The sequence below is a fragment of the Mytilus edulis genome, chromosome 3, assembly GCF_963676685.1.
Source record: "Mytilus edulis chromosome 3, xbMytEdul2.2, whole genome shotgun sequence".
Lineage (NCBI taxonomy): Eukaryota > Metazoa > Mollusca > Bivalvia > Mytilida > Mytilidae > Mytilus > Mytilus edulis.
The window spans coordinates 49,796,950-49,816,802 of NC_092346.1; the positions used below are offsets into that span (position 1 = coordinate 49,796,950).

The following is a 19,853-nucleotide window of genomic DNA, read 5'->3' on the forward strand; positions in this document are numbered from 1 at the left end:
TGGCACATAAAAGTTGAAGTCCATAATAAAGACCTCACTAAATTTGTATAAAAAGCACTTAACAATGTCTTTTGTACCTGTTTCATTTCACATAATATCTTTCTTTACTTCTGTAGGATAGCATGTGGTTCAATTATAAGCCTGTTGAGACTAAAATTGCATGCAAGTTTTTCACTAAAAAGTGAAAAATCTTTGTATCAGACCATACTGTCTGCTAAAAAGTTGAATGTTAGAGCCTTTTTGTGCTCAGATTTATTGTATCATGTCACCTGAGTATAGAAATGATAGAAAAGACACAAATTTTTATTTCCTATAGCTTCAATATGCATTTTTAAATGTAAATATGTGCTACGGCCTAAATTGACCCTAAATTATTTTTAGTCTTACTTGGCCTAAATATAAGACCCTTTTAAACTAATATGATATGTTATTTGCAAGTTTTGTTTCCATTTAAAGTACATTAAATACATATGCAAGGATTATTTATAATCAAAAAGCTTCACAAATTTAAAATTGCTGGAAAATATTACATCTTCATGTAAGGCCCCCCTTCATTGGAAAACCTCCATTTTTAGGCACAGGCAGTGTTCTCCCCAGGCCGTTTTAGCGTCGCGGTACCGCGACGCTATATTTTTTCACCGTGATGCTATAATAATTCCCGCGACGCTATAATTATTTTGAAGATGCTATTTTACTTGTCCTCAATTTTGAACTTTCATCTATTATCGATTATGATCATAAAAATTATATCACCTTTAATTGTAATCCCTTTAAGTCGGACACTAAAGGTAATTAAGAGATTAAATAGCTAGGTGTTAATTGCCCTCAGGGTGATAACTGTTTGGATGCGAATATCCCAAGCTGACACTTGTGACATGACTAATACCACGTGTCTGCAATCACCAATATCGACATGGAAAAATGCAATCACAAAACAATTCGAAATCTACGTTTTGTATTACGAAATTTCAAAGATTGAAACGATTTTTATTTTTTTTAAAATGTAGTTTATTTGTGCAACTCTCCAAAAATTACTTTCTTTCTCTTCCGGTAATACGAGAGCGAGAATTTTGGTTTAGAGCTAAAATAAGTTTAATACTTCTTTAAAAAGTTATCATAATTGGCTTCAGTTTATGTCTAATCCATTTAATGCATTAAAAGCGTCTTATTCATTCACAATCTCTTGTCAAACAATGTTTATTCTCGGACTCATTTTCGTAAATTTTACTACGGCCGCCATTGCACATTTTTGTGTAAACTACGGATCGGAACCGGACCAGATATGACAAAAATCCGCATTTTCACGATAATGACAACAGATGAACAGTAGACAGAAAAATTAAACCAAGAGAGAAAACTACGCATTACCAGACTATTTGTTCGATAACTGTGTTAAAAATACATATGATTTTGATGTAAAGATAAGAAACAACTGGGACTAATTCATTGAGTGGCATGAAACAATGAATTTCATAAACATGATAAAAAAAAGTTTTTAAATTGATTTTTTTTTGCTTCTTTTGTTACTTTATCTTTACTTGATATAATATAAAAAGCAGTTAATTTTGTGTACTAGATAATTTAGTTTTGTATATATACAGGTTGCACTCATTCATTTGACTTATTGTTGGGTAACTGAAACCACATATTTATTTTTATTTGGCACAAGAGGAAAAAAATAATTCTGTTACTATAAATGAATAAAGAAGACATAAACTGAAACAACTGTTTTTGTGGTTATAGTTTAATTGTATTCTCAGTTATGAATTGAACAATATAAACTAAAACGTATAAAGGAAATAGAGCATCAATGCGACGCGACAAACGACATTAAAAAAAATACAGTTATTTTTTTTTACGCAAAATGTGATGCTATCCAAAATTTCTGGGGAGAACACTGACAGGCTCATATTAATTTGACTTTTGAATAATTATGCTAAGTCTGATATATCAAATGAGTACTCTATTGCTTTAAATACATGATATATTATATATTAAGGCATTTTAAAAGTGTTTTTTTGCAATATTTAAATTTTAAAAGCCCCAAATGTTGATAGTTGAAATTTCTCAATTTTAACGTCTAAATTTAACACGCAAAGTTGAATATAGAATTACCCGGTAATCATATTGTCTATAATATATATCCTATTGCTGTGAAACTTTGTAAGCAGTCTTATAATATATTAAGCTTTAGTCATACCAAGTTTTATTAAGATTGGTCAACTTTTTCTATCCTATTAGGTCCAAGTACACAGTTATCGTCCTTTGATTTTCGTTGTCCACGAATATAGTCCTTAGTGTGGACAGTGTGTTACTTGCCAATTTTTGTTAAACCCCTTCCAAATTTATTTTTCCATGTTTTATGCATCATATAGCAAGTTGGGGGTTGGAATGACACTGTAAAAAAATTTGGGTCATAAATATTAATGTAAAGTAGTGATTAGGTCCAGCTTAAAAAGGTAAAAAATTAGCACTTCGGAAGCTGTCAAAAGATTTCAAGACCCCCTTAACATAAAATTGTCCATATTTTGAGTTAGAGCTGATGAAGTTTTCTATAATTTTGATATAATTTGTCCCAAAAGTAGTACAACACACTGTAAAAATATTATTGAGAAAGCGCAGGTGGGATTTTTTTAATTTTCATTTATTGTCTAAAAGAAATGCACTACGAAATAACTGTGTACTCCGACCATTAGCTGTCAATTTATTTTTAGAAGTTACTATATTAATAATTTTAAAAATGCTGATTAAGGTATATTAATTTTAGCCATGATTATGTAAGTTATTTTCTATTTTAATACTTTTATGATGTATTTAAATGGGTAATTATGGTTGCAAACTCCATTGCCATTGGAAATTTGAATTGAGGTTATGATCATATCTTGAGTGAAAGAATTAAACCAAATTGGGGGGGGGGGGGGGGGGGGGGGGGGGATGTTTAACAAAATTTGTGGTGGGTAAATAAAATTTTTTTTTTGGGAGGGAGGTCAATTCGCCACAGCATGTTTTATTGCACAAAAGCAAAAAAAAGGGGGGGGGGGGTAAATTTTTTTTTTTTCTGGGGCTGGGGGTCATTTTGCAACAGCATATGTAGTGTATTGCTGAAAGGCAAAAAATTGAATATAAATTCTAGTCATATAACTAATTCCAAGTTCTTTGACTACAGTTATTCTGTGTCAGAAACCTTTTTTGTGTCAAATATTGAATTACAATCCAAATTCAGACCTGTTTCAAGCGTAAATACTGTCCATTTTTGTCCCAACAGTTCAGGGTTGACCCTCTGCGGTTGTATCCAGCTGCACTCGGCAAAGCAATTTATTTAATTATCTATTAGTTGGAGCCAGAGGATAAGCTTTTTTCAATGCTTATTTTTTTTTAAACTAGATTTTGATTATTAACAAACTTTCTTCAAGACAGTTCTTTTTTGCTATCATATCATATGACAGTTCTTTTTTGCTATCATATCATATTTACTTATACTCTCTTTGCATTTTTGTTCTGTAAATATGATATTTTGTTTGCAATATAAATAAGATATCTTAAGTTATTTTTTCTTATTTTTCCTAATGTCCCAAATAAATTATTTATGTAAAAAGGCAGTCTTTTCACTATGTAAAAGTACTATGTTATGCAATATAGGAAAGGTGTAGTGACACATTAGCTCCAAATAGAGCTTTCGTTAGTAGAAGCCATATTAATTATGTGCATCAGCGGGGGGAAAATGTAAACATAAAAATATAGTTGATGTGCCAATACACATAATTAACAGCGCCTGGTGATGTTTCTTAGCCTGACCGGTAAAAGTACTATGTTACTTCATTATAGAAGTATTTTTTTGTTCTAATCTTTTCAGGTTTCTGAAGTATGGCTATTTGGAGAAGAAGATGTCACACAAGATTTGTTTATATTTTCAGGTTTCTGAAGTGAGACTGTTCGGAGAAGAAGATGTCACACAAGATTTGTTTATCACATTTTGTCAGTGGCAGGATGATAGTTCTAAAGTCCTAGTCTTGGGTCAGAGGTAAGATAGATTTAAATTCCAGCACATGTACAGTACCCCATTGATTGTGTGCTATTAAAACAAAAATTGAATCCTTGGGGTTCTTTGATATGCTGAATCTAAACATGTATTTTGATTTTTGATATTGGACCATAATAGGTAATGTCCAATTTAAAATTTATAGTTTTTGTCGAGCCTGCAACTTTTGTTGCAGAAAGCTCGACATAGGGATAGTGATCCGGCGGCGGCTACGGCGGCGGCGGCGGCGGTGTTAGCTCACTTCTTAAAAGCTTTATATTTTAGAAGGTAGAAGACCTGGATGCTTCATACTTTGTATATAGATGCCTCATGTTACGAACTTTCCGTCAGTCACATGTCCAATGTCCTTGACCTCATTTTCATGGTTCAGTTACTACTTGAAAAAAAAGTTCAGATTTTTTGTGATGTTAAATTCTCTCTTATTATAAGTAATTGGACAACTATATTTGATATGTGCGTACCTTGCAAGGTCCTCATGCCTGTCAGACCGGTTTCACTTGACCTCGACCTCATTTCATGGATCAGTGAACAAGGTTAAGTTTTGGTGGTCAAGTCCATATCTCAGATACTATAAGCAACAGGGCTAGTATATTCGGTGTATGGAAGGACTGTAAGGTGTACATGTCCAACTGGCAGGTGTCATCTGACCTTGACCTCATTTGCATGGTTCAGTGGTTATAGTTAAGTTTTTGTGTTTTGGTCTGTTTTTCTTATACTATATGCAATAGGTCTACTATAATTGGTGTAGGGAATGATTGTAAGGTGTACATGTCTAGCTGACAGGTGTCATCTGACCTTGACCTCATTTTCATGGTTCAGTGGTCAAAGTTAAGTTTTTTAGTTTTGGTCTATTTTTCTAATACTTTATGCATTAGGTCAACTATATTTGGTGTATTGAAATATTTTATGATCTATATGTTGGTTACACAGGTTTTATTTGACCTTGACCTCATTTTCACGGTCCATTGCTAAGTTTTAAGTGTTTGTGTTTTGGTCTGTTTTTCTTTATTTATAAGCAATAAGTCAACTATATTTGTTGTAATGAAGAATTGATAGCTGTACATGTCTGCCTGGCATGGTTCATCTGACCTTGACCTCATTTTCATGGGTCATTAATCAATGTCTCATTTTCTTGGTTAATGTTGAGTTTATGTGACAGTTGTAATAAAGCTTGATATTTAGGTCTATCAAGATAGTATCAAGGATTAGTAAAGAAGGCGAGACATTTCAGTGTGTGCACTCTTGTTAAGTTTAAGTTCTGAGACCACATTCATTATGTGTCAGAAACCTTTGTTGTGTCAACTATTTAATCACAATCTAAATTCAGAGCTGTACCAAGCTTGAATGTTGTGTCCATACTTGCCCCAATGTTCACAAGAGTTGTTTGAAAGCATCGTATAAAGCTGCGCCCTGCGGAGCATCTGGTTTTAAGTAATCAGGATGGATTCCGAAGTTTATGCTGCGGCTGTCTTAAAACCTAATTCTATATTGAAAATGGACAGATATATATAAGCTTACAGAATCTCAGTCTCCCCTGACATTACAATAATTTAAACCTCAACTTGAACTTGACTATCTCATGACATTTCAGTTTACCGAGTGGCTATAGAGATAGTTGTTATCAGTGTTACATAAAAATTATATTGTGTATTACAGTTTACCAAGTGAAGATAGAGATAGTTGTTGTCAGTGTTACATGACAATTACATCGTTTCCTACCTCCTACAGGTGCTCATTTTGTCAGCTGCTTCAGACAGGTAAATTAGGGGGGAGTTTATTTATTGCAAATGATGTTGTTTACAATGCTGGTCAGTAATTTAGTTGATCTTATATGTCTGCCCTTTGAACGTAATGTTAATGAAATGAATGGACCTACCAGACAAAGCATGTACAAGATACCATTCATGAAAGTACCCTTTACGAAAGAATGAGTGCATTCCTGTCATTTAAGTACATTGAAAAATAAATACTTTAAACTTGGTGCTAGTAGTACCGAAAGTGGCTTTTAACACCAACTAAGAATCAATCAGTCAATATACTTATAAACTTTCATTACAGCTAAACTATTTGAATGTGTACCTTGTGCATAAAAGTTAAGTTTGCTTGACTGTTAGGTGAGCCATTTTTTCAAACAATAAAAATCATTAAAATAAAAATACGAGTGAACCAACACCTGAAGTGGTGATTGTGTGGTAGGGTAAAAACGAGTGGATACCGCTAGGTATTCACAGTCATCTTGAAAATAAAGAATGTGTCGACAAAAAAGACAACAACACTCATGTTTTTACCGCATAGTATCTGTTTATTGGGTCTACATGTTTCGCCTAATCGATAGGCATCATCAGGACAATTGTACAAAGAAATATGACAGTGAAGTATGAATTTAGCGGTTAGCGGTTTTAACCGGAAGTGTAAGTTACATAATAGTAGTTATGGTGACGTTATATAAATAGAAAGTGAAAGTAAATTAAAATAGAAAATATATAAATAGAAATGTTAGTGTTTTCTTGAAAGGTAACAGCATCTCGTGTAGTTGACATCTATCTCCTTCTGTGTAGTTAATCTCATGGGATTATATTTATATTTAGTGTTGTTGTCTTTTTTGTCGACACAATAAAAATCATTGTCAAAAACTATGTTCAACTTAGGCACCCTGTGTGCATATGTTAAAAATCATTTCTGCTCTCTAACTTTCACAACCCTTATAGTTAGGTAATAAAACTTGGCACTTCTAGCACACTGACTCTTTATTTTATTCATGTAAACTTATTTTATACTGTTATCTAAATATACTTTTTTTGTCTTCTGCAGCACCAAAAGAATTACAGACGATATCAAAGTGCCTTGCTCATAAATATGCCTTTCATACAAAATTTGAATTGACTCCACCTTACCCACCGTTTTGTCCTAGAACTCAATTAAAGATTGATGGAGTAGCAGTGGTAAATACTGGTGATTCTATTGTGGCTCTTTCTGTATGTGTTGGTGATTCTTGTAAACATTCACCCATGTGTAGAATGGACTGTTCCGTAGTGGAAAGTATGGATGATCCTGGTTCTACCGATGGTGTCATTACTGATACTATTAAATATACTGCCGTAAGGAGTCCAGCCTCTCCGTCACATTTATGTAGTGAATGTAGAAAGAGACCGTTTTGTAAACATGAGTATGTGTTCTCTCCCTCGCCTAAAAACTTTTCTGATGAAAGTCAGAAGGAGAATATGGAAGCATATTTGTTAAAAGAATATAGCAAGCAAAAATCGCCAAAATCTCCACGTGTCATTGATTCAAATCAACGAAAAAATGGTAAACATGGGTCCCAAGGGATGAGTTCACAAGAGTGGTTTGAAAGCATGGGGGATGAAAATCAATCAAACGGAGTATTGACTGCTCATTCATCATCTGTTATTCATGAAATTCATGACGGTGGATCTAATATACATAGTATGGAGGTTGAACAGGACAGAATCTCCAAAGACAGGTGCTTAAGATCACCAAAAGATGAAAATTCTTGTGATTCAAAAAGTAGTGTTCAAAGCAGTATTTACTTGCCTTCTAAATCTAGTCCTTTACATGTGTCAGATAATTATGACTGTTCTGACAATCAAGTGGCACACAGTCCTCTCCGTATTACGACCAATACCCAGAATTCTCAATCAAGACAGGCATCACAACGATCGTTTTTCTCACCGTCCAACAGCACAAGTAGTAGAAGTACGACAGACAGTCTTGTGTTACAAGTGAATGATTCAAGGACAGTCACGTTTTCTGTGAGAAAATATACACAGTCACTTGAACAAGATGATGAATCACAAGAGGTTGTTGAAGGTAGGTTACATTGGGCTTCCTTTATGCATAAGTTCAAAGAACAAATATTTGCATAATGATTATCTGTAGTAGATAGACAAGTTACATGTCCATGTTGTCTGCTCTATGGTTTGGTTGTTGTCTCTTTGACACATTCCCCATTTCCATTCTCAAATTTATTGATAATTGTAAATTTCAGCTGAATTCAGGTAGCAAGTAAAATAATCTTGTTAGAAATCTCATTGTCTTTCCTAGGCAGACAAATTAAAGTCATGAGATGAACTGGAAATGATATAGGTCTGATCGATTGTTCAAATATTCTTGATTATGCATTGGTAAATTGTACATAATCAGTTTCATATATTGTACTGAGAGAATAAATACTCCTGATTGATTGTTCAATCGATATAGAAGATGTGTATGAGTGCCAATGAGACAACTCTCCATCCAAGTGACATTTTGAAAAAATAAACCATTATAGGTTGAAGTACAGCCGTCAACACGTGCACAGAGTCTTGACATTGTACATTTACATCGTAGACTATTAAAAAAGTGAATGACAAATAAACAGTGCACAAAGAACACATGTACAGAAAATCAAAGTTTGAGCAAGAAATTAAAAGTGGGAAAAATTTTAGCGCTTCTGAAAGGTCAGCAGTTATTGGTGGTACGTCACAGTATCTAAACAGTGAAATGTGGACAGAATTATTAAATCTTTCACTTTTTAAACTTTTTTCAGATGATTTAGACTTGGCCTATCGTAGTGTATTACCAGTTGATGTACAAGGTCCTGAGGGGAGATCACTCCTACTTTCACAGAAAAAAGACGTTAATCAGGTTGGTTGGATAATTTATTGTGAAAAAAAATTTGAAACTTATGTATAAATGCATTTACTTTATACATGTAGTAGCTTATCATGCTAATCTCATTTATAAGACATAAGAACACTGATTTGGTTTCTGACTTATGACAATCACATAGATAGATATATTGGGATCCTAGCTGAAGAACAATATACTGTATTTTGAATTTATTAATATACTTTTTGTTTTTGCAGAAACATTTGAATACTGTTAGTTGAAATTTTATAATAGATATAGGAAGATGTGGTGTGAGTGCCAATGAGACAACTCTCCATCCAAATAACAATTTATAAAAGTAAACCATTATAGGTCAATGTAGGGCCTTCAACACGGAGCCTTGGCTCACACCGAACAACAATCTATAAAGGGCCCCAAAATTACTAGTGTAAAACCATTCAAAAGGGAAAACCAATGGTCTAATCTATATATAAAACGAGAAACATGTATTACTTACATAAACAAACGACAACTACTGTACATCAGATTCCTGACTTAGGACAGGTGCAAACATTTGCAGCGGGATTAAACGTTTTAATGGTACCAAACTTTCTCCCTTTTTCTGAAACAATAGCATAACATCACAACATAGAAAAACACACGATAAAATATAATTGGAAGGCTTAACTCAATTATGCTTTTTAATTTTTTCCAGAAACATTTAAAGGTTGTGCAGTTAACGTTTGATGTTGAGCATTACCTTGAGGAAGTGATTGGTCAAAAAGCAGAGTGGGGTCATCGTTATGTTTCTTTTACAAACTATGACCTACAAATTCTTGATGTAAGCAAACATTAAAACTAATATCTAGATAATCATGAATAAAAAGTGTTTCTTTATATAGGTTAATATTTCATCTGTAGTAAGTTACTGCTCATTAAATGGCACATATAAAATATTTTTAAAATTTCTTTCCTGTTTAGAAAATTAGAATAAAGACAAATTTTTATGCCCCACCTACGATAGAAGAGAGGCATTATGTTTTCTGGTCTGTGGGTCCATCAGTTTGTTCGTCCGTTCGTTCATCCGTCCGTCCGTCCGTTTGTTCCTGCTGCTTCAGGTTAAAGTTTTTGGTCAAGTTAGTTTTTGATGAAGTTGATGTCCAATCAACTTGAAACTTAGTACACATGCTCACTATAATATGATCTTTCTAAGTTTAATGCTAAATAAGAGTTTTTACCCCGATTTCACGGTCCACTGAACACAGAAAATGATAGTGCGAGTGGGGCATCTGTGTACTTAGGACACATTCTTGTTCAACATCTTGTGGAGATGAGACACATTTATCTATAAAATAATTTCCATTTTATCAACACGAATGTTAAATAAAAGGGTTTTCGACAATTAACTTATATTCACTACTCTAGTCTATGGTGTCACATATTTTTCATCTGCATTTATGCATTCATCCTGAACATGAATGAAATATTTACTCTTCGAAATTTAGCAAACATCAGTCAATTATATTGTTTTGCTTCACTTTTAATGGACACCCTTTTGAGATGTTTATTTGTTTCTTAATTACAGGTATGTGCAGACAGAAATTTAGTTGTTGGAAAAGTCATTGTTTTATTACATGCCCGTGAAGAAGTAGACCTGCCAAAGAAAGTAAAGAGATGGTAAGGAATATATTATAAATTACAACATCCAGAAAAAATATAATTCAATCTACACTTTATATATAAAAATAAGAAAATGTTGTACGATGGTCAGTAAGACAACATTAACTATCCATCAAGGTTCAAATGAAGTAGAGGTGAGCAATTATAGACAACTGTACAGCCTTCAACAATGAGAAAAATGCATGTGACAGGGTTTATGTATTTTTTTTTGTGTATACACTAGATTTTCTGATAACTTGCACCATTGGATTGTTCCATGTAAACTTTTAATTACAGGACTTTGAATATTTATTAATTAAAGAATTGTGGGGTATTTGTTAGCCAGACAGAAATTGAACAAAATCAATAATAGAAAAAAAAGAACATCCTGAGATACAAAATAGTCTTTATTGATCATAGATAAATGCTACACATTGTGAATGGATTCAACAGAGACAGCAACAGATATAAAAAACACACTGAAAAGATTCCAGACCTGTGTTTAGTCTCGTAACAACATATCTTCTTGTTATTGACAAAATTAGGGTTGCTGTAATTATTGAGTATAATAAGGTTTAGAACTAATAAACTAGGAACTAAGAAGTGTTTTAAAAGTGCATGGTGTATCTTGTTATAAGTGTTCTAGAGGTTTCACATACAGATTTGTGCTGTTTTCAGAATTTTTGTTTTTTTTTCTTTGGGGAATTTACAGGTTGTTAGCAGACATTTTAGCGATACATTAATTCAAACTTTAAAAATATCATAATTAAACCAAATATGGAATATAAAATAAAAGTTGAGTATTCATAATTGCATGAAAATTATCTATAAAATGTGTAATTTCAAATTTTGTGATTCTTTTGTAGCAAAAATTCCATCAAGATGTACCAGACCAGTTTTTGTTTTACTTGGAATTTAACAAATGGTAGGTTGTCGTAATAGTATTATAGGCTTGATATGAGTTTAATCCCTACTTTCATTAATAATAAACCCAGCATATTGTTTTGATTACAAGATAAGTAAAACTTTGACTTTTTGAGGTGAAAGCATCCCATGAAATCAGTTGTACATGATAAAGGAGAAATTTGCATAATGAAAATGATGATTTTGAAATATATATATTGAATAACACCAGTGGAGCTATATTGCGATCACCAGGGACTAAGGTCATAAAATATTTTGAGTACAATTATTAATAAATTACCTATATCTATTAGCATATTTCTGTGCCATTATAAAACTTTCATGATATTTTAATATTTAAGTGTCTTTCTTGAACAAATCAGCCAGTTTGCAGGACATGCTATTTGCACTTCTAAGAACCACATGTACAAGTTCAGGTAATACTTGATACAATCAGTAGATTTTCACAGTCTACCACGAAGAGTTGCAATGCCAGGAAAACAGATCTTGAAAAAACTATTTTTAAATTTTGTAGGTTTTTATGACACAGTAAACATTGACAGATTAACTGAGGTCAATGAGACAGAGATGAGAAGGTATTTATTTATATATATATTTTGAATAAGTAAAAATGCAATTTTATTGTTTGCGATATAAAAAAAATCAAAAAATTTATTCATAAAAAAAATTTCAAAATGCGAGTTTTAATTATTGCGATTATAACCCTGTTGCATTTTTCACAATAATAAAACATTGCAATAATTTCTGAATTTACAGTTGTAGCAGTACAGGAAACCAAAGGATAAATGTTCTATAAAGTTTTAAGAAAGCTGCATTACATCAATGTTGATATTTTTTTCAGGAAAGAATGGAAGCCTGGACATAGAGAATGTGCCTTATTGAGACGTCAGATGTTTGTCCCTCAGTCCACTCATAGATATATCAATGTTCTCACTAATGAAGCTGTGTTCAAAGGTATGTATATAGGTTATGTTACTTAGGAACTTTTGTAATTTAGAATCTCAAAACTGTATTGTAAAAATGTTGTTCCTGTATGAGTAAGAGCAAGAACTGGTTCGTTGATGTTCTGAAAAATCTGTTTATTAAAGACGAAATGTATTCTGTGAATTTTCAACCAAGTGAGCTCCCTTTTTAGCTCAACCGGCCAAAAGGGCCAAGTGAGCTTTTCTCATCACTTGGCGTCCATCTTCTGTCGTACGGCGTCTGTCATCCGTAAACTTTTACAAAAATCTTCTCCTCTGAAACTACTGGGCCAAATTTAACCAAACTTGGCCACAATCATCATTAGGGTATTAAGTGTTAAAATGTGTCCGGTGACCTGGCCAAATAACCAAGATGGCCGCCATGGCTAAAAATAGAACATGGGGTAAAATGTAGATTTTGGATTATAAATCTGAAACCAAAGCATTTAGAGCAAATCTGATATGGAGTTAAATTGTTTATCAAGTCAACATTTATCTGCCCTGAAATTTTCAGACGAATTGGACAACCTGTTGTTGGGTTGCTGCCCCTGAATTGGTGATTTTTATGGAAATTTTGCTGTTTTTATACGACCGCAGAAATTGAAAATTTTTTGGTCGTATATATTGGTATCACATTGGCGTCGTCGTCTGAATACTTTTAGTTTTTGCTCTCTAACTTTAGTAAAAGTGAATAGAAATCTATGAAATTTTAACACAAGGTTTATGACCACAAAAAGGAAGGTTGGGATTGATTTTGGGAGTTTTGGTCCCAACATTTTAGGAATAAGGGGCCCAAAGGGTCAAAAATTAAACTTTGTTTGATTTCATCAAAAAGTGAATAATTGGGGTTCTTTGATATGTCGAATCTAACTGTGTATGAAGATTCCTAATTTTTGGTCCCATTTTTTAACAAAATGTTTTCCTCTGTAACTATAATGGGCCAAGTTCATTATAGATAGATATAATTGTAAGTAGCAAGAATGTTCAGTAAATTAAGATCTACAAACACATCACCATCACCAAAACACAATTTTGTCATAAATCCATCTGTGTCTATTGTTTAATATGCACATAGACCAAGGTGAGCGACACAGGCTCTTAAGAGCCTCTAGTTTACAATTTTTATTTATTTGGTAAATTTTTGTAAATTTTTACAAAATATTTTCCTCCGTTACTAAAGGGCCAAGTTTATTATAGATAGAGAAAATTGTAAGTAGCATGAATGTTCAGTAAAGTAAGATCTACAAACACATCACCATCACCAAAACACAATTTTGTCATGAATCCATCTGTGTCCTTTGTTTAATATGCACATAGACCAAGGTGAGCGACACAGGCTCTTCAGAGCCTCTAGTTTATTGAGCCTGCAACTTATGTCGCAGAAAGCTCAATATAGGTGATATAGTGATCCGGTGGAGGAGGCTATGGCAGAGGCTTTGGCAGCGCCATTAGCTAACTTCTTAAAAGCTGTATATTTTAGAAGGTGGAAGACCTGGATGTTTAAAGATGTATTATGTTAAGAAGTTTCCATCTGTCACATGCCCATTTTCCATGACCTCATTTTAATGGTTCAGTAACTACTTGAAAAAGAAGTTCAGATTTTTTGTAAAGTTAATTTCTCTTATTAGGCCAATTAAAATTAATTGATAGATTTTCATCCCCGCCCGCCCCTCTAAAATCGCCCCGCCCCGAATTTTTTTATTTTATAAAATTTACCATTTCCGGATTTTGTTCAATCCTGTTACCAGTAACCTTTAAAATTTCGTTTCATTCAATGCTTCCTGTTTCAAATTTCGGTTTTGTATCTCGAGTAAATCTAACCAAAATGATTAAGTCGACCTTTCCGCTGCTCTATGACGACAACATCATCTTCCGAGAGTAGAGATTGATAACGAGAATGACATGAAATATTGGTGTTACGAGAAAAATGCTGTTTCCAAGACTGCAAATCGCGGTATGGCACAAATTTGTGTGATTAGAAAACTGCGGACTTTTTTATTTATGCAATGACTTTGTCTCAGGAAATTTAAACTCTAAATGATACCCAAAGCACAAGATTCATGGAAACCATCGATACAGAAAACATGACTGAATTATATTGAAACACAAGCACAAACTTGTCAGATTTATGACCGTTTATTGAACTAACATACGCATTTTATTTATGCAAGTCCTTTGATTTTACCCATGGCTGTCTTTTTATGTTGACAAACAGCAAATGTCCCAATACACCCAGAATGACTCATTGAAGAACAACTTTTTTTTTTATTATTAAGTTCATGTTTTACATGATGATTATATTTTCATCTTGCATATAAACTACCAACCCCATTATTTTCAACACTCTCTGAGTTTTCATTTTATGGTAATACAAACCATTGTTTAGAAACCCAAATACATTTTGTGTAGGTAGTCTAACTGAAGAGAGTATTTCTCACACGGTTTTTTTGTTAAGTTTTTAAAGCTGCAATTAGATATATTCATTTAAGGATTTGGAATATTTTGTAAGATTCCTCATACTTGTGTATACATAATATAAGCTTATTATTACACTTGCATATATAAAGAACTCGTCACAAAAGGGTTTCATATGAAATAAAATTTAAAAAATAAAATCCTCCCACCCGCCCCATTATTTTCAAAAATTTGGATGAAAATCTACTTATTAATTTTAGTTGGCCTTATGAGAAAATCTGTACTTTTGATGTCTTTTTCAGATAATTTTTTAATATTTTAGATTATTTTATTTCAATGTAGCATTATCCCTGGAATAATACACTACATTTTATTATTAATACATAATTGTTATGGTTGATAGAAATAATCATCTTTTATTTATATTTCAGGAAAATCATTGTCAATGATAGTCTCCCCTCAGCATTTTGTCGCTATTCTAATGTGATTCTGGTGGTGCCAAGAGAAGATGGCAGTTATCAAAATGTTTTGTTACAAGACTCATTAATGATTTGACACATGACTTTTTAAGTTGTAGACCAAGACTTTGTAATTAAGCAGTGTCATATTTTAACTCAAACATCAGTGTTCAGATTTGTCAAATAAAAGTTTTCATTTGAAATGATTCTACTTTAAATATCATGCCAATGTTTAAAGAATATCAGGAACTTTGTTTCTAATAAAATGATACAAAACTGTAAAGAATAAGATCCTTATTTTATAGGAACTTGAAAAAATTGGAACCACTCAAACACATTTCTATTGTTGTAGAAATCGAGCTTGTAAAATTGAAAGCTCAGTTTATAACATTTATACAATAGGAGATCTATACAACTGCATGCCATTAATTGTCTCTAATTCTAACATGACGTCCTTCAATCGCTTTGAGTACACACCTGTGGTAAAATATGAATATACTGCCTGGGCTGTTCCGATTTTACTCCCACGTCATGTGCTATTTTTTATAAATGAGCTACCTGACGTCATAGAACAATGACGTCAGATTATAAGCATTTTACAAGAAAAATACACGCTTGTGAAACCAAAAATCCTCACAAGGAAACGTAAACAAAAGATGCTAAAATGTGGTATAAACCATTTTTTTAAATACATATAAGACATATAAGTTAATTATCATTTAAATTCATCCAAAACTATCTAAATACGTTATTGTAAATAGTTTGAGCATGTGACTTATTCTGTTTGCTCCGTTCTTTTACGCCAATTTAACAGTGCATTTATTTATGGGAACGGCAAATATTTGCCTCCTTCTAGGGTGCTTCGATCTAAAAGAATTGCCGTATTTGTTCTATTAGAATCAAAATAATTCATGGGGGCTTGAATATATCTAGGTTTTACCACGGGTTGTCCCTCTAGCTATCGCTCAGGGTAAAATATTTGTCATAAAGGGCCAACCCGTGGTAAAATCATGATATATTCAAGCCCCCATGAATTATTTCTTAAATTTAGCACTGGTCATTGTTATTCCATGACCAAACTTTTATATTGGAAAAAAGTGCAGAGTATTATGAATTTAACTGTGTGTTCAGCAGTTTCCTTAATGGAGCTATTGGGTTGAATTGCTGAAACTTATCCAAACAGATGTAGCCTGACTTTGGCCAAGAGATTTAAAGTAGACCAAAATACCTGTAAAACAGTTTTATTGAAAAAGTACAAAGTAACATATATAAGAAATAACAGACAAAAAATTATCTATAAACAACATATTCAAATACAACTTGAATAATACCCCATATATATAAATAACAATATTTTACGGTCATTATAAATGGACGGCATGAAAAGTATCACAGATATCTGATGGATAAATTGCTGATTAAAAAAACAACCATATTAAATAATACATATTACATTGTGCACATTGAATAATATATAGATACCATACACTTGACTGTCTTGAGTATTTAAAATAAAACGCACAACTATGCCGTCCTATTTACTATAGAATTGGTATTCAATATTTCACACACTACGGTAAAAAGTCTAACAAATGTCAGTTTTGTGTAGATTCTACTGAAAGGCTCAAGTTTTAAACATGTTCATACATTAAAAAAAATTGCAATGTAATGTACCGTATTGCCCAAACAAAATGTCTTGTTAAATTGTTTAGTTGTTAAGAATCTTATATGCAAATATTTACAAAATAAATTTTATGGATTAAACTTTATTGTCCAATTCTGTTTACATTAATTCAGATAATACAGGATATATGGACCATTATTATTTAGATCAAGCTTTCAACATCTATATTGACCTCACTCAAACCACAAAAATGAAAAAATGGAAATGTAATATACAGCCATACGTCACTTGTATTAATTTGATTTGATTGGATTAAATTTTTCAGATATTTTATTCTGAACAAATCAAATAAGAATATGCATCTACACAAACTTTCACAATTCTATGTTCATTTTAATAATTAAGAAATCATGGACTCAAGAACCCTAACTTGGCATGTATTCCAAAAGTTAACATAATGTGGAAACTTTCAAATTGAAGTGACCACAACTTCACGGTTCACTACCTAAATCAAAACTATTAAGAGGCTGCCCAAGTAAATATCAGGCAAATCCTATGATATGGGTGGCACAACATAATTTTTTTCCCACTGAATTTTTGGTTCCAAAGCAATGTTTATATCATACAAAGGATGTATATGTCAAAGATATTTTTGTATCAACAGTGGATGGATCAGAAAATGATTTTGAAGTTCACTAACAACGCAACCAAATTTTGTACAAAATGAAGAGTTATCTCCCCTTTTCAATGGATTTTCAGTGCTTTCTATGTATTTTTTTTGTATTTATTTGTTGCAGTTAATAAAAAAACAAAATTCAACTTTGAGAAAGAATGAATTTGTGATATGAAATAGATGAAAAAATTTTGAAAACAAAATATGTCATGTGCCATCCACTGCCTGGTTTTTCCATGGACACCCTCTTAACATGATAGGATTGATTAAGAGACACAATAAAACAGAATATAATATAAATATACATAAACATGTACTTCGTTGGACATTTTAATTCATGATTTACATTTACCTAAGGTGTTGTAACCCTTAAATAATATTGAAACCCCATTACTCGAAATGAATAATACTTAAACACTCACTGTGAAGGAAAATTTACAAAAGCAACTTCAGAAATTGCAACACAGACTGTAGAAATATGAACTTTGAGGAATCATTACTACAATTCCTTTAAAAATATTGCTTTTTTATTGCTTTAACAATATTAAATGAAAATTGATAATTCAAACTTTCAAGAAATTGACTCATTGATATTTTATACAAAAGTGCAAAAGCTTGAAACATAATACACCTTATCGCTATTTGTCCGCCATTACTGGAGATCACACAGGTTCCCGTAAAATTTTGACATCATAAATTATCTGACGCCACAATGGAAAAGTGATGGTTGTACGAGTCAAAAGTTCAAGCTGCTGGGTCAGCCGGGATTAGCGATAAGGTGTATAGATGTAGTTTCCTTTTCCAAAAAATGTTGACATCAGAATATAACTATAGATTTTATAATATATATATAAAAATAAATTAAAATATGAATGAAATAGTTCATGTTTCAGAAGATAATTTCTAATATTCTAAATCACTGCATTCCTCTTCGCTATCCTCTGGTTCTTCAGGGTCAGTATCTGGGTCATCTGGTTCAACTGACATGTCTTCTTCAGTTTCAATCTCCAGTTGAATGTTATAATCTAAAACAATTTAAATATATGAATGGTTTTTGGAAAATGACGCGTCAGCGGCATTGTTCCAATACCATTGACCAGAACAACAGGAAGTCGATTATTGCCTTCGCCTACCGCACTCGGTTTCATATTTACTATTTTACAAACTAACTGGTATATGCTTGTATTCTGCTACAGTCAAACACCGTGTTGTAGTCGGACGGGAACCAGTTTACATACTTTATTTTATTTACAACAAAAATGTTGACCTATCCATAGAAAGGCCTGTATAGTCCGCGGTTTTATTCACCAAAATTGGACCTTCCAGTGGGGGTGCGGACTATAGAGTACAATAAGCAAGAAATAAGAGAACAAGTTCAATTTCGCGGCGAGGTGGTTTGTTCATGTTCCGCCATCTTTGTTATTGATATTGTAGAGGGCGCTCTAATCATTTTTCAAACTAATAATTTTAACTCATCAATATTAATAAGTTATTTCTATTTAATATCAAATTAAAACTGATAAATATAAAAACAAAACCTTTCATTACAAATTTCTCGTTTCTTTTCAATGCATTTGAAATAAACTGGTATCTGCTAGATTGAAACGATTCAAACATAGTAAAAAAGACAACCGTAAACCAGCTTAGAATTTGTAAACTACAAAACGTAATCGGTTATTGTTCATTCCGTTTTGGTGTTTCATACCGACTTATATGGTTTGTATAAGCTTAAGACCCTTCAAACATTAATGTGATAGGTATATTAAAGACTGTTTTACAAAAGGATGGAACTGTTTTATTTTCAAAGTTGTATTATGCTTTTTAAACTTCCTGTTGAAACATCGCAAGTTTCAAAATTGTTTTTTAAGTGAATTAAACTTATTTTAACAATCATGAAGCGTTCTGGAATCATTTTCAGGCAGTTTCTACTTCTGTTTGATGATCGAAAACAGGTTTTCTCAAGAAAATACAGCAAACGATCGCAGAGGATTTGAAATGTACATGTCAAATCGGCACCTGGTTAAATCGACATCTAGTCAAATCGGCACCTATTTGAAGTCAATTCGGCATCCAATAATATTTGTTATAATATTTTATATTCAATTAAATAATAACTTTTACCAAGTATATAGTTAATATGTTGTTGTGTATAAAGGTAAACAACGAAGCCCTTACCCAAGCTGTTGTTTTAACAATGAGACAATTAGAAAAAATAAAATGGAAAACTATGAGTGAGTCCCTTTCAATAAATCAAACTTTCATGCCAAATAATTAGCAAATTTAGGGTGTTTTTTTCAGGAATGTTTAAACAGCATTAAACCATCAATCCTGTATTAAAAATGCTCAACTGGTTAAAAAATGCATAAAAAATATCCAAGACCTTTAATTCCTAAATATACCTCATATATATAATTAAAAATACACATTTAGTTGAGAACAATAAATATATACAAAATGTACATGAACCCCCCAAAAATGTGAAAGTTAATAT

The 19,853-nt window shown here is 32.3% G+C and overlaps 2 protein-coding genes across 4 annotated transcripts in view; one reads left to right on the top strand and one right to left on the bottom strand.

Moving 5' to 3' along the window:
• The window catches only part of LOC139514334 (DDB1- and CUL4-associated factor 15-like), a 32,225-nt gene extending 16,957 nt beyond the window's left edge, over window positions 1-15,268 (top strand). Inside the window, exons 4-13 of the mRNA XM_071303432.1 lie at window positions 3,915-4,021; window positions 5,696-5,796; window positions 6,851-7,867; window positions 8,586-8,683; window positions 9,363-9,488; window positions 10,233-10,324; window positions 11,173-11,231; window positions 11,745-11,805; window positions 12,072-12,184; window positions 15,039-15,268. Coding sequence (XP_071159533.1) covers window positions 3,915-4,021; window positions 5,696-5,796; window positions 6,851-7,867; window positions 8,586-8,683; window positions 9,363-9,488; window positions 10,233-10,324; window positions 11,173-11,231; window positions 11,745-11,805; window positions 12,072-12,184; window positions 15,039-15,094 — 1,830 coding nt within the window. The 3' untranslated portion in view covers window positions 15,095-15,268. The remainder of the gene's footprint in view (window positions 1-3,914; window positions 4,022-5,695; window positions 5,797-6,850; window positions 7,868-8,585; window positions 8,684-9,362; window positions 9,489-10,232; window positions 10,325-11,172; window positions 11,232-11,744; window positions 11,806-12,071; window positions 12,185-15,038) is intronic.
• Window positions 15,269-18,149: 2,881 nt separating this feature from the next.
• LOC139514333 (NACHT domain- and WD repeat-containing protein 1-like) overlaps window positions 18,150-19,853 on the bottom strand; it is a 47,773-nt gene continuing 46,069 nt past the window's right edge. For all 3 annotated transcript variants that reach the window (XM_071303430.1, XM_071303431.1, XM_071303429.1), the window contains one exon: window positions 18,150-18,387. In XM_071303430.1, the coding sequence (XP_071159531.1) occupies window positions 18,266-18,387 (122 nt within the window). In that variant the 3' untranslated portion in view covers window positions 18,150-18,265. The remainder of the gene's footprint in view (window positions 18,388-19,853) is intronic.